This window comes from Aristolochia californica, unplaced genomic scaffold (assembly GCF_029961685.1).
Source record: "Aristolochia californica isolate CCGP_79_NKW_82.1479 unplaced genomic scaffold, dmAriCali1.0.hap1 SCAF_1, whole genome shotgun sequence".
NCBI classification, from domain to species: Eukaryota; Viridiplantae; Streptophyta; class Magnoliopsida; order Piperales; family Aristolochiaceae; genus Aristolochia; species Aristolochia californica.
This window is the reverse complement of record NW_027181770.1, coordinates 54,790,437-54,803,386: the sequence shown is the minus strand read 5'-3', so window position 1 is coordinate 54,803,386 and position 12,950 is coordinate 54,790,437. Positions and strand designations below refer to the sequence as shown.

The 12,950-nt window shown below is 39.4% G+C and overlaps 2 protein-coding genes across 4 annotated transcripts; one reads left to right on the top strand and one right to left on the bottom strand.

The window, feature by feature from the left end:
• Positions 1-2,319: 2,319 nt before the first annotated feature.
• Positions 2,320-8,706, top strand: LOC137951420 (uncharacterized). 3 transcript variants are annotated; one of them, XM_068798080.1, is made up of 13 exons: positions 2,320-2,420; positions 2,556-2,667; positions 3,619-3,957; positions 4,300-4,468; positions 4,578-5,047; positions 5,783-6,004; positions 6,096-6,422; positions 6,649-6,996; positions 7,089-7,151; positions 7,231-7,314; positions 7,402-7,773; positions 7,893-8,024; positions 8,191-8,706. In XM_068798080.1, exons 3-13 carry the CDS (start codon positions 3,625-3,627, stop codon positions 8,374-8,376), a joined length of 2,706 nt encoding a protein of 901 aa, XP_068654181.1. In that variant the 5' UTR covers positions 2,320-2,420; positions 2,556-2,667; positions 3,619-3,624; the 3' UTR covers positions 8,377-8,706. The 3 variants fall into 3 exon arrangements, with proteins under 3 accessions (XP_068654181.1, XP_068654191.1, XP_068654173.1); XM_068798090.1 differs by having other exon boundaries at positions 3,557-3,957; positions 7,098-7,151; XM_068798072.1 differs by having other exon boundaries at positions 3,557-3,957.
• Positions 8,707-10,153: 1,447 nt separating this feature from the next.
• Positions 10,154-12,549, bottom strand: LOC137962535 (WUSCHEL-related homeobox 9-like). The gene is made up of 4 exons (XM_068809452.1): positions 12,420-12,549; positions 11,434-12,159; positions 10,340-10,539; positions 10,154-10,230 (listed from the first exon to the last, which is right to left on the bottom strand). Exons 1-4 carry the CDS (start codon positions 12,547-12,549, stop codon positions 10,225-10,227), a joined length of 1,062 nt encoding a protein of 353 aa, XP_068665553.1. The 3' UTR covers positions 10,154-10,224.
• Positions 12,550-12,950: the final 401 nt, after the last annotated feature.

Below are 12,950 nucleotides of genomic sequence, written 5' to 3'. Positions count from 1 at the left end.
TGCCTGGACAACGTTAATTGATCAATGCACAAGGAATGATCAATCATGCTTTATAAAATAATTGGCCATGTTATGATTAATCGATCAATCAACTCTAATTGATCATCATGCTTTATATTTTTGGCCTATGCACTTCTGGTTGGTCGATCATTGGTAGATGTTGATCCATTAATCTAATGCCAATTCTCTAAGTGTATTTTCAAAGCATGATTAAAAATAATTGTAAATAATTCTAACATATTTAAAATATGTGCATGCATTGGTAGGATGTCTGATCCACTACGAAAAACCATTCGGTATGAAACATGCAAAACGACTACCCATCCATTCGATCATGATCAATGACTATCTTAGCCATCCAATCAAATGACTATCTCAGTCGTCCAATCAACGACTATCTCAACTATTAGATCATAATCGGACGACTGAGATAGCCTTTTCACATGTTTCCTACCAAATGGATTTTCGTATTGGATATGTTGTGGCATTTGTAGAACATATAGAAATGTAATTTTGTCTTAAGGCTCCAAAAATTTCCTTTGTACTTCAAGTTAGAAAATTTGGTGCTACTCTCTTACATAGATTGAGTTTTTGTGATTTCCCAAGACTTCCTAAACTCTATTCTTCAATTCATTGTTTCTTATTTCTAAGAGTGTGTTGAATTTACGGAAAAGAAAAATACTTCATTGACTTGTTTTAATCAGTATTTATAATAGAGAAAGGTAATAGAGTCCAATTACTATAAAACTATATTTGTCCCAATTATACCCAAACTCTAACTCTTAAAGATAAGTCCTAACATAATTATAACTCAATATAGATAAAAGACAAACATAACTCAAACTAGAACTCTTCTAGGACAGGACCATAAGATAAAGATGCATTTGTGAGTCCTTCTTGATCTTCCAACTTATATGATAAGGATGCCAGCTCGTGGTAATCATGGCGGGTCCTTGGGCCCATCTTGTGGGCTTTTCTCGTGTGGCCCATGTTATAATACTCTTAGATATGTAGGTCTTCCTTGGTCGTGTAGGCTGGAGCCCATCTTCCAACAAGGTGCTTCTTCAAGATCACTTGACACGATTGTGTAGCTTGAGGTCTTTGAGAAAATTTTGCCAGTTCTTTGCATAGACCTTGACTTTTGTGTCTATTTAAGGATTTGTATCTGTAGTACTAGAATTGCCAATGTTAGATCAATTAAGTTTTTTTTTATCATCAAAATCAAGATGAGAGTCTACACTTGGTCAACTATTATGACTTAAATAATTAATGATAGAACTTGGTTTCTAATAACCAAGCTCATGCAACTCCATTATAACAATTAGGCAATATTTCTCATTGCAGCCAACCCAGTCTTACATGAAAGAATAAAACACATTGCGATAGATAGTCATTTTGTTCGAGAAAAGTAAACCCCATTATCATATCTATGCAGTACAGTTCTTTCAAAAAATCAATAGACAAATATTTTTACAAAGGCTATCGCTACTGGACCTCCCTCTGTCACTTGCTCCAAGTTGGGAATAATTGCTATGTTTGCACCAGTTTGAGGGGTTGGCTGGTACAAATTGTAAATATGAAGTATTTTAAACTTTTTTTCTTTCTTTCTCAAGTACTAGGGTTACTAATCCTCATCTATAAATAAGAAGTAAGGAGGAGATGTGCTCAATGACCAACAAGCTCCTCTAGTTGAAAAACCCTACTCCTTCGGTCAACTCCAGTTCTCTCTTTTCTAACCTAATTTCTTCTCTACTTCTTCTTCTCGTTTACTACAGACTCCTTTAGACACGAAACCCTAGACCTAACATAGTATCAGAGTATGAATTCAAGGATTTTAATAAGCTGCTCAAATGTGAAGTAAAGTTGAAGTGATGAAGGTATAGAATGGAGCATTGTTGAAAAAATTTCGACAAATCCCTTGTTTTAATCCAGCTTCCTAAATCATCTTTCACTGTGTTTTTGAATGATCACCAATCTATGCTTAAGCTTCCTTTGGTGTCCTTCAAGTTGGACTTTTAAGCTTCTTTCAAAACTTAAAATCTCAATTGTTTTCAATTATACGTGTTATTATATTTGCAGTGGACGGTCCGATGAAATTTCTCAAAGTTCGAACGGTTTAGATTAGTAGAGCGCACGTGGCGGTCGATTGATAAGTGTGCCCAAACGGTTGCGGCTGATTGAGTCAAATAATCTAGAACCCAACCGGTTAAGCCAAACCCGATCTCAAACCTGAACCGGAAAGGGTTTTGCGTTTTCCGGTTTGGGGTTTTAGGTTTTTTTTCTTTTTTGCAAGTGAGGACTCAATTCCCATTACAACGACAAGCGAAATCTCCCAAGCTTCTGACTGTTCCAGCGTCGCCCCTTCCAGCTGAAGAAATCTAGCCTATCCTCAACATCAGCCCCGGCAAGCCCGAATTTCAGTAATGACGCAAAATTTCTCTCACTCTTTCGCTTTTCTCTCATTGTCGTTGAAGAGTATAAGAGCCCCTTTCCTTTTTATTTTCTCGACTGATTTCACCTATTTGACTGAAATCTTGCCTATATGACCGTTACAGAAGAGCTTAGAGGAAGATTCAAAGTGGCCGGCCAGTATTGGATCTTCGGTGACGATTAGACTGTCTCCGGTGTCTTGTGACGACCCATCGGAGAAGCTTCCTCCATTTTCCTGTAAATTCTTCACTTTTCTTCTTTATTTCCTTTTTAATCTCAGTAGTATTAGATATTTTAATCTCAGTAGATATTTTACGGCCTTCAATGCTCGAATACGACTAAATTTCGAGCTTGCAATCGCTCCCTATCTTTGATATACAATAGCCCCTCACAGCCGCCATCCTTTCCAATTCCGTAAGTTATACATTTTTTTAATCTATGTCAAGTTATTTCCTGTCAACAGAATGATTTTCTAATTGAGTACAAGTCGAGCGAGCAGTGTCACGTAATTTTGATCCTGCATATCTTCTTGCTCCATTTGGGACCAATAAATTATTATCCTCTGAGATATCTGGGATTTTATGTATGATTTGCGTACAAATTATGGGTCCTCGGATTTTATGATGTCTGGCCTTTTCATTTCAGTTATTTAACTTTGTTAAATTTCTGTGATGGATGAAGGCAGTGATTTACAAAGAACTACAGGTTGACTGTTAATTTAATTTTTGTGGCTCTTTATAATTCTACTGCGTTGAGTTTATTGTGTTTCACTGCATGTGGGCTTACCAACCAATAGTTCGACCTACTATGAAAATGTCGAACTAGCATTTAAACAAAAGGCCTATAATATAAATCTTTGGACTTATGTAAGGATGAGGAGAATGAATCGAAATCCAGGCTCTATATGCATATTTAGATGATAAGATTTTTACATATTTTAATATCTTACATAAAAAATATATTTATGATGTCTGCACCTGTGCATCCAGTTTTTTTAAAATAACTGAGTCACTGACCAGGTTGGTTTTTATAAAATTGCTTTAGACCATGAAAAGTTTGTCCCGTTTACTGATTTCAGTGCCACTTGCTAAACCCTTTCTAACCGTGGTTTCATATGCTGGTCCAGTTTGTTCTCCTGTGAAGCTTGTTGCTGCAGCTTGACAGAAGGTTTTCTCTGTTTCTCTCCAGAGAGCAATGGTGGTGAAGAAGATGAAGCTGAAAGCGAGGAGTAAGAAGGTTAAGGAAGATGCACAAAGAAGCCAGCTTCGTTCCAAAGCCCTAACAGTTAGCAAAAAAAAGAAGACGAAGCATACCAATGGTGAAAGCAAGAAGAGGAGAGGGCCTCGCCTGCCTTCTATACTTCATAAAGAACTCAACCTTCTGAACCCTAAACCTGAAAATAGGGAAGAGGAGATTGATTCTGATGTTTATGAGTATGATGAGCCAATTCCGGAGGAGGAATCCAAGAGGAATCGGCGTTTTGACTCTGTTGATAATCTAGAATATGAACTTCCCAAAGATTTTGAGGTGAAAGGCATGCTGATGCATTTCATCTTTTTTCTGATTGGATATGCACGCAGCTGCTAAATTTTCCTTTTACAACTTTTCTTAGTGGTTGTTATTGCTCATCTTTGATGACATGTCTCATTCTACAAGTAGTCATTTTTTCTCCTTGAGAAATGAGTTTTTCTTATTTGATTCTAATGATGAATTCTGTCCATATAGTGGAAGAAATGATGAACTTTGTGCTTTTCTTTTTGCTATAAATACCTATGCTTAGTTTGTGGGAAATTGAAGTTTCTCTGTTATAGCTTGCTTTGTTTTGGTGGTAACATTTGTATGACTAATGGGTGGCCTTCTGTTATGTAGGATGAGAATGTGCCTTCCTCTTCTGATAATGATGATGACGAAGATGAGGGTGCCCATAAAGCAGAGAGTGGTTCTGATATTTCAGAAGCTGACGCTGAAGAGGATGATGAGGAACGGCATTCCAGATTGCTTCAAGGAATTACAGGAATGCCCAGTGAGGCTTTCCAAGGTATATGAGGATATCCATCTCCTGAGCTAAAACTGTAGAAAAATAAACTTCTTTAGCAAATAATCAAAATAATTTTTTTTACTAACAACCAGATGCATTTCATTCTCAGGGAAAAAACGAAAGAATAGTGTTCTCTCTGAAATGTCCCCAGAATCTGAGTATAATCTTAGCCATGAAGCATCAGATGGCCCAATTACCATTCGAGATCTCTTGGATCCACTTCATGGGAAGCCTGGGTATAGCAAGCTTAGAAAAAAAATGTACCAATTGGAAAAAGGTTCTTTAACCCTGCAGGCTCCTCTTCCCAAGACAGAGCAGGAGAAGTTGGAAAGGAAGGTGACTTATGTCAAAACAAAGAAAGAGATGACTAAGTGGGAACAACTAGTTAAGAAGAACAGAGAGGTGCCAACTATTTTTTTTAATGAAGATATCGATGTAGGTTACTCCACTGTTGGTGCAATAGCTTCTGAATTTGAACCAAGGACAGAGTTTGAGAAGAAAATTGCTTCCTTAGTTCATGATCCTGACATTGTAGAAGCACATGAAAATGATGGTGCCAGGCTCCTTGAGTTTAACATGGTATGGAAGTGATCCTCTTTGCTTTATGTGAAAATATGGCATGATGTTCTCAATTATTGCTGTCCTGTTAACAATGAGGACCTTGAAACCTTGCCAATGAACAGAATATATATAGAGAAGTGCCCTATAAAGTCTTAAGAAGTTATATACTGTTGTGTGTCAGAATTTGAAACTTGTTGTTCCTAGGCAAAATTTCATTTATCTCTTTTTTGTTTGATAGCCCTATTTCTAAGATTGATAAGTGAAACAAAATTAGCATCCAAGATAAGTATTTATTTAAACAGGAAAAAGAAATAAATGTTGTGGTTGTTTTTGCATGAAAATAATTTAAGCCACTTGGGATTCAGACTTCAAAGCTTGGAATTTCCTACTTGAATGTGAAAGTTTACTTCAAATTTTAGTACGTATTTTTACAATCTTCATTTCATTGTGTGAAGTATTACTTTAGGTGGTCTGTTGTGTTGTTTGTTTCTTTCAGTTCTCATTGCAGGGTCTGCTGTGCTCATTTTGCCTTCAACTTATTTGTTTCTCATTTAGAAGTAGATGATTATATCTTTTGTTTCTTCTCATTGCACTGTTTGAGTTTTATCATGTTTTTGAGGTTTCTACTTCACCTGTAAATCGAAGAACCTACTTAGGTTAATGTAGGTTCTTGAATGATTCTTTTCCTGTGAGTTCTTCCATGAAATACACCTTTTCAATGTTTCATTGAACTGGATTCTGATGTCTGTGCAGGTTTCTGTTGAAGATGTGAAGGAACGGCAAAACCGTCTTGCAAAAATGCGTAGTCTTCTCTTCAGTCATGAGATGAAAGCCAAACATATTAAGAAGATTAAATCCAAGACTTACCATAGGATGCTGAAAAAGGAGAGACTGAAAGCAACTTCTGATCAAATGGAAATGGATCCAGAAGCTGCCAAAGAGCTTGCAATGAAGCAGGAACTTAAACGAGCTGAGGTGACGTGTCTTTCTTTCTGTGCTTTGGCCTCATGGGGCGCCATTGATTGTGTCAAAACACATTGTCAGGTTACCTTCTAATATATTACAGGAAAGGATGACCTTGAAGCACAAAAACAGCTCCAAGTGGGCAAAACGTGTACTAAAGCGTGGGTTGGATAAACAAGATGAGGCCACTCGATCTGCTATTGCTGAACAACTGCACCTAAATGCATCTTTGACCCGGAAAATGCGTTCCATGAATGACGGTAGTAGCAGCGATGAGAGTAGTGATCCAGACAATGATGATGAACACTCTTCGGACTCAGAAGGTGAGAAAGCATCAAAGATCCTAAACAGGGCAAAAGAGAAGACTCAACAAGTTATAGAAGAGGAAGATGAGATTCCTAAATCAGGAGTCCTGTCCTTGCCTTTTATGGTAATCCCTTCCCCTCCTATATGGTGGCTGTATGGAATTAGCGTGACAATTTATTGAAGTCAATTATCTGATGACGTATTCCAATAGACTTATTAAACCTGCCTATTTTTTTGCATAAGCATATGTTGTTCAATTTATAAGGCTGACATATGTTCGTTTTTAACCTGTTTCTGCAGTCACTTTATTTATGTTATTTAGTCAGATTTTTTCTCTTTCTCATCTATAGGTAAGGGGATTGAAGAAGAGAAGAGAGGCCGCCTATGCAGAAGCAGAGCGTGCTTTTCAAGAGTTTGATGCACAATTGAGGAACCTGGAAGATGAAAGTGGAGAGGAAACAGTTGCTCCTTCAATTGGTAAACGGGTATTTGGGATGACAGGGAGTTCACTTCCAATTGCAAGTAATATGATTAAATCAGATCTGTATGATAAAGATAGTGAAAGTGAGGAGGACCTTGAGGCCAAAGAAAATATTGATTTGCTGTGGAAAGAGAAAACAGTGTTGCGGAAGGATGTCCGGGTTGATCCAGGGATACTTCTTGAAGAATCTGATTCTGATCATAACACTGTGTTGAAGGTTCGGTCTGGCTTTATTTTTTCATAATATTCAGGACCAGCAATTAGTGATAAAATGTGTAGTTCTTATTACTAATTTTTTGCGACTCCCAGAGCTTTCAGGATATTGTAAAAAATCCCGGTCCCAAGTCAACTGCATCAGATTCATTTAAAAAGGTAGCACAGTTGGGCATATTTGTATCTTTACCTCCTGTAAATCGTATACTTTATAAACTGGTTGGAATAATGTTTGCAGATACAAAGTGAAAAAGCAGTAGAAAGTGATGACAAAAGTTTGCCAGTAGTTGCAGACTCACCCCAGCCCTGTGAGGGCCTCAAGGTTAGATCCCTTGTTTGGTGAAATCCTTTTCCATCATTAGGCATTGACCAACCATCTTATCTATTTATTTATCCTTTTTCTTGTAAGGATGAAGATCAAAACAGTGATACAGACAATGAAGAGACGATGGTGGATGGACTTCTAACATCTGGTAGCAAGATTGATTATGAACCTCCATCTCAAGCAGAACTCATAAGACAGGCATTTGCTGGTGATGATGTGGAGGGGGAGTTTGAGAAGGATAAGATGGAGGTTCTGAATGAGGAGAACCCTGAACCTGAAAAGCCAGTTTTGCTTCCAGGATGGGGTCAATGGACAGACATCCAACAGAAGAGAGGTATGCCTGCTTGGATGTTAGAGGAGCATGATAATGCTAAAAAGAAGAGGGAGGATGCCCTTAACAAGCGCAAGGATGCACATTTGAAGCATGTCATTATTTCAGAGAAGGTTGACAAGAAGGTTTGTGGCCTTGACCCTGCGCCATCAATAGCATGATTTCCACATGTCCTATTTTTATTGATACAGCTTAAGTAATTAATTATTAGCTCTAAGAGGATATGTGATCTGACTATTTACAGGCTGAGAAACTGCTATCGAAATCGTTACCTTTCCCATATACATCAAAGGAAGTTTTTGAGCAAAGCATCAGAATGCCAATTGGACCAGACTTCAACCCAGTAGCATCAGCCGCAGTTCTTAATCGTCCAGCAGTAAGTGTACTAAAAATTTTGGTTCCGCCACTGTCTAAATATCAGTATTTATTGCAAGAAACGAAACTTTACTTGCTACAGGTGTGCTAGAAAGTGAAAGTACTGAGAATCGGGACAAACTAGTCAAATCATACTAAACTGCATCAATTTCGTTTTTATCATTCAGGTAGTGAAGAGGAGTGGTGTCATCATAAAGCCAATCCAGTTTGAAGAGGTGGATCCTCACAGCAAAGCAGCAGGGGAAACAGCGCAGAGCCAAAACCCTCCTAGGAAAAAGACTCCAAAAACTGTGAACAAGCGAAGAGATGTTGGCGAAGAAAGCGTTAAGAAAACAAAACCAAAGAGAAGTTGATCGAAATCGATCTTCGGCTTGCAGTTGCTTCCTTGGCTATTTCTTGCCAAGAGTAGTAGTCGTTGGGCATTTCTGCTGGCCATTCATCACAATGTAAGCTTAGTTCCCTTGGCCATCCGTCACAATGTAAGCTTAGTTCCCTAACGAAATACGACGTAGATTGAAGTGGGAGAGCAGTAACGGCACAGCTCTGTTTTTTTTTCAACCCGAGCGAGATACCTTTGCATAACTAGTTTCAATCAGATTACGTTTAATGAATCTTTTGTACCCAAAGTAAACTTGATGTAACCATCTCAAAATTCATGCAAAGAACACCCCATTTTTGGTAAAGCTAATTTATCTTTTTTTTTTTGGCTTGGTTTTACCTTGAAACGAAAACTTACTGGCCTACTTTTCACCCCAAGTAAGACCAAACCTTTTAGTTTGAATCTTAGCCCGATGTAGCAGCATGACAATTGGTATTAAAGCTAGGTTCGTTTTAGCCATGTCTTCATCAAAACCAATGATGGAAATTGCTCCAAACAAAGGTAAGACGATAGTCTCTGAAATCTAATCCTGTTTAATTTCTTTTGAATTTAGGCTTGAGTTGGGTGGAGAAGATTCAAAAGGTAGTGGCCGTACCATTGTTATGCTTAAAGCAGACCCGAGCAACAATCTTGATGAGATGCGTTCGGAGCTAGAAGAGATACAGACGAGAATGACGATTCTCAAACGAGCTATTCTAAATGGAGAAAATATTTTTTTGCTGGTGAATATCAAATTTCCTGAACCAAAACCGTACAATAGCAAGTGGAACAATACTTCAAAACTTCTAAACTCTCACTTCCATGTTCCTTGCTTTGGGTTTTAACTCAACAACTTAATTGATCATTATTTTGTTTTGAGTTTTTGCTATAGACTTTGTAATATTTGTGGTGGAACACATATGTCTAAAGTACACTAATAACACCGTTAAGAGCATATTTTTAACCGAAACATTTTGTTATCATCAAAATAATAAAGACGAATAAGATTTTACTATTGGTCTAATAGTTGGCTCCAAAACCCATCCCAAAATAACTAAGTTAGGAAACTTTTTTTCCCAACTACTAAACTTAAAATTTTCATACTCATTAATCCATGTGTAATTATTCTCTAACACTCCATTTCATATGTAAACCTTATTTTACGGTTCCCACACATGAACAATTTGGATGGAGGCTAATGTATGAACACTTAGATCTCATAACATATAAAGTTAGACCCGACATTCATCACAAAATGACTAGCCAAAGTTAGAAACAAGTTTTCCTAACTAATAAAGTAAAAATTTTGTATTCACTAATCCATGTAGGACTATTCTACCCAGAAGCTGTTTACATGACTTCGTCTTCACCGTTTGGCTCCAGATTCAACTGCCATGTGCTAAATCCCAGAACGTTTCGTGTCTATAAATCTTGAGCTTTCGTTTCTCATGTCAATAGCTCAGGCATCAACGTGGAACGATTTTCTTCAGGAAAGAACACAAAGACTGAAGTTTGTATATCTTGATTGCAGGTAGAATTAAAGGGAGACAACCAGCATTGCTGAATGGAAAGGCTTTGTTGATCTGCGTTTGCCAATTTTTACAGTATCGATAATGGAGAGACATTAACGTTCTCTACTTGCAGCAGAAAACACAACCACCATCAGAGAAAGTAATCAAAACGTAAGCGAATTAACGACATATTGGTTTGGAACTTCCATCTATCTATATCCATCCAAAATCCAAATGACAAAGAAGAAGAAGCAAAGACAAGTAAAAGAAAGCACATAAAGAAGAAGATTTGAGGGCATAACGCAAGTTTCTTCCTTTCATTGTCCTCGGCGCTACACCTGCAAAATCAGTGACCAGAAGAAATTAAGAAGAAAGAAATAGAAGTGAGTTGAATTAGGTTGAGAAACTAGTACGGTTGTTGATCAGGAGAAGAAGGGAGGAGTTGACCAGGTAATAGGAGGCACCGTGTTGGAGAGCGTGGAGGGTGATTCCCCATTCGTTGGTGAGAACGGGTTGACCGGAGGCGTGGAGGAGGACGGCATCGTCTCCGAAGGCCTCCCTGACGTTCAAAGGTCCCATGCCTACCTCGAACGCTACGTCATTTATGAACACCGTCGATCGCGCCGGAACCACCGCGCCAGTCGTCCCTGCCAAGGACATCCATGAGCCACTCCAGAAATCAATCAACCCAAACCAAAAAGCAACACCTTAATGCACAAAGGTACTTCTACCAACTACGAAACCCAGACAGATCCAAGAGTACTCGTCAAGATAGATGATCGGTGGTAAAGACGGGAAAACTACAGAGAAACTGCTTTACGTGCGATCTCAGACAACACTAGCTGGACCTGGACTCGGAGTCGGATCTGATGCTTTCTCTCACTTATAAAAGATCCGCTTCGATCGGCATCTGCTTCTCTCAGGCCTGCCACCAACCCTGATCACAGCAGTCATGCACACGTCCTGTCTCGGTTTAGGAGAACACCTTCAAAGGACCAGTATACCCCCCCTGCCATTTCTTTAACTTCCATTCCTTAATCTATTAATTTATTATCCTAATTACGTCAGGTTTTATCATTCTGCAACAATCACATCCGTGAAATCAATCAGTCCTTTCACTCCCGCCGGTACGAACCGACGCAGACCACGGAATATGATTTCAAGGGACACCAGACAGATGCCAGTAATTTTCCATTTTGAAGGAAGACGATAACCCAGTCCAGGAAGATGATCGACGTACTTCCTATGCTCGAGCCTACCCAAATTTCACCAGGACTATTTCCTAGTAGTGATGCATTGATAGGAACTTGGAATTAATAACGTGAATACGCAAGACCCAGTTGTTGTAATTGTAAACACATTAAAGCTTCCGCCTTCCTGTACGTGTCTGGAGGACCATCGAGAGAATGCAAAACTACTAGGGACAAATTGTTCGAGATGGTGTCTCTGACATTCCATTAAGTTCACTTTAGAAAAGAGAAATCAGGCATTCAGGTTCAGAATGATATATATTTATCTGATGCATGGTTTTAACTACGTACCTTGTATTTCGTTCATGGCGGAAGCAGCATCAATGGCAGAGGGGTTAGTACCAGTAGTAGTAGTTGTTGTCGTAAGGTAGCCATGCTGGTGGTGCACCATCTTCATCTTCTCGGCCTCAATCTCCTTCTTACTCAATTCCTGACTCATCAGCTCATGCAGCAAACTGGTGCAGTGTCCCATCCCACCCTCCGGCACCGGGGTCATGGTTGAGAAGTCGGACGACAAGTAGTACCCATGAGAGAAGGTAGGCCCTGCCGCTACTTGCTGCACCTGAAACAGCAAAGGCTCCGGCGAAAAATGCCCCTGAGTGGGAGTGGTAAAGTAGGTCTGATTCACCGAAGCGGTGGGAGAATTGGACACATCTACTACATTTGCGCCGCCCAAAGCTAAAGCCTTATCAGCACCAGAAGAAGATTTCTCCGAGGAAGAAGACGACGACGAGGGGGCCGCCGTCGTTGGGGGCGGCGTGCTCTGACTCAGCGCCCCTGACTTGAACGATTGAAGGTGCCGGTTCTTGTGCTTGCTTCTGGATTTGCGGTTCTGGAACCAATAGAAGACATTCGCGTCTCCCACCTGCCCATATTCTTGCAATTGAGCTCTGATCCTTCTTATCTCGTCTCGCGGGGGATTTACCATCCCAGAATTAAAGATTGCTTCAAGGATGCGAATCTGTTCGGGTTTCGGATTCCATCGTGGCTTCGGCTCTGGGCTGCGTTCTTCGACGACTGTGACAATACAACAAAATTACCTCGATGTTCTCCGGGATATGATTAAATTAACATGAAGCAAAAACCACTGATATCATGTAAAGAGAGGAAACAGACAGTAACAGACGGCCATTCGCAGTCATGGAGCATTTCAAGTATAGTGATCGGTTTCTAGGGTTTCGTATGCATGATTTATGCGAAGATAAGAGGCGCAACGTCTGTTTTCAGGCAAAAAATGGCTGACAAGACGAGGGCTTTGGATTGGTGATCATAATTACCTGACGAATACGGAGCTTTGGAGCAGGAATTCGCTATCAGGGACGGGTTAATTTCATGCTGCCATTGGTGATGAGCAGTGCAAGGCTTGGATTTGAACATACTAGGCCAGTGCCTATTCGATTGAGCCATGACGACGGCTTAGGAGATCAACGGTTTCGAAAACTAGCTAGGGAAGCAGCTTACTGAATCAAGTAGCCAACCAGAAAAAAAGGCTCCCGGAGAAGATCAGGGAAAACTAAGCTTCTTTGTGCTATGAGATCTCTAGGCAGACAATAACCCCTTCTTATAGACTTCCACCTACTCCTGCTTCAGTTTCTCCCCATTAATGAAACAGGCTATCGCTTCTCCCAAAGAAAGCAAACAGAAAAGGAAAAAGAAGAAAAAACCCCCCTTAAATCTACAACAATAAACTCCTGTGGTTGCAAAACCCCAAAACATGAAACAAAAGAAAAAGAATTAAAGAGTTAAAAAAAGGAATGACAGGAAGCAAAAGGATAGAAAAAAAGGAAAGATCTCAGACTCGTCTCCCA

Bases quoted from the DNA above. Each gene is read 5' to 3' on its own strand.
- LOC137962535 (XM_068809452.1), bottom strand. From the start codon at position 12,549: ATGGCTCAATCGAATAGGCACTGGCCTAGTATGTTCAAATCCAAGCCT. The intron at 12,160-12,419 runs GTAATTATGATC...GTATTGTCACAG, and splicing joins CAAAGCTCCGTATTCGTCAG to TCGTCGAAGAACGCAGCCCA. The intron at 10,540-11,433 runs GTACGTAGTTAA...TGTCCTTGGCAG, and splicing joins CGCCATGAACGAAATACAAG to GGACGACTGGCGCGGTGGTT.
- LOC137951420 (XM_068798080.1), top strand. From the start codon at position 3,625: ATGGTGGTGAAGAAGATGAAGCTGAAAGCGAGGAGTAAGAAGGTTAAG. The intron at 6,005-6,095 runs GTGACGTGTCTT...AATATATTACAG, and splicing joins AGGAACTTAAACGAGCTGAG to GAAAGGATGACCTTGAAGCA. The intron at 6,423-6,648 runs GTAATCCCTTCC...TCTCATCTATAG, and splicing joins TCCTGTCCTTGCCTTTTATG to GTAAGGGGATTGAAGAAGAG.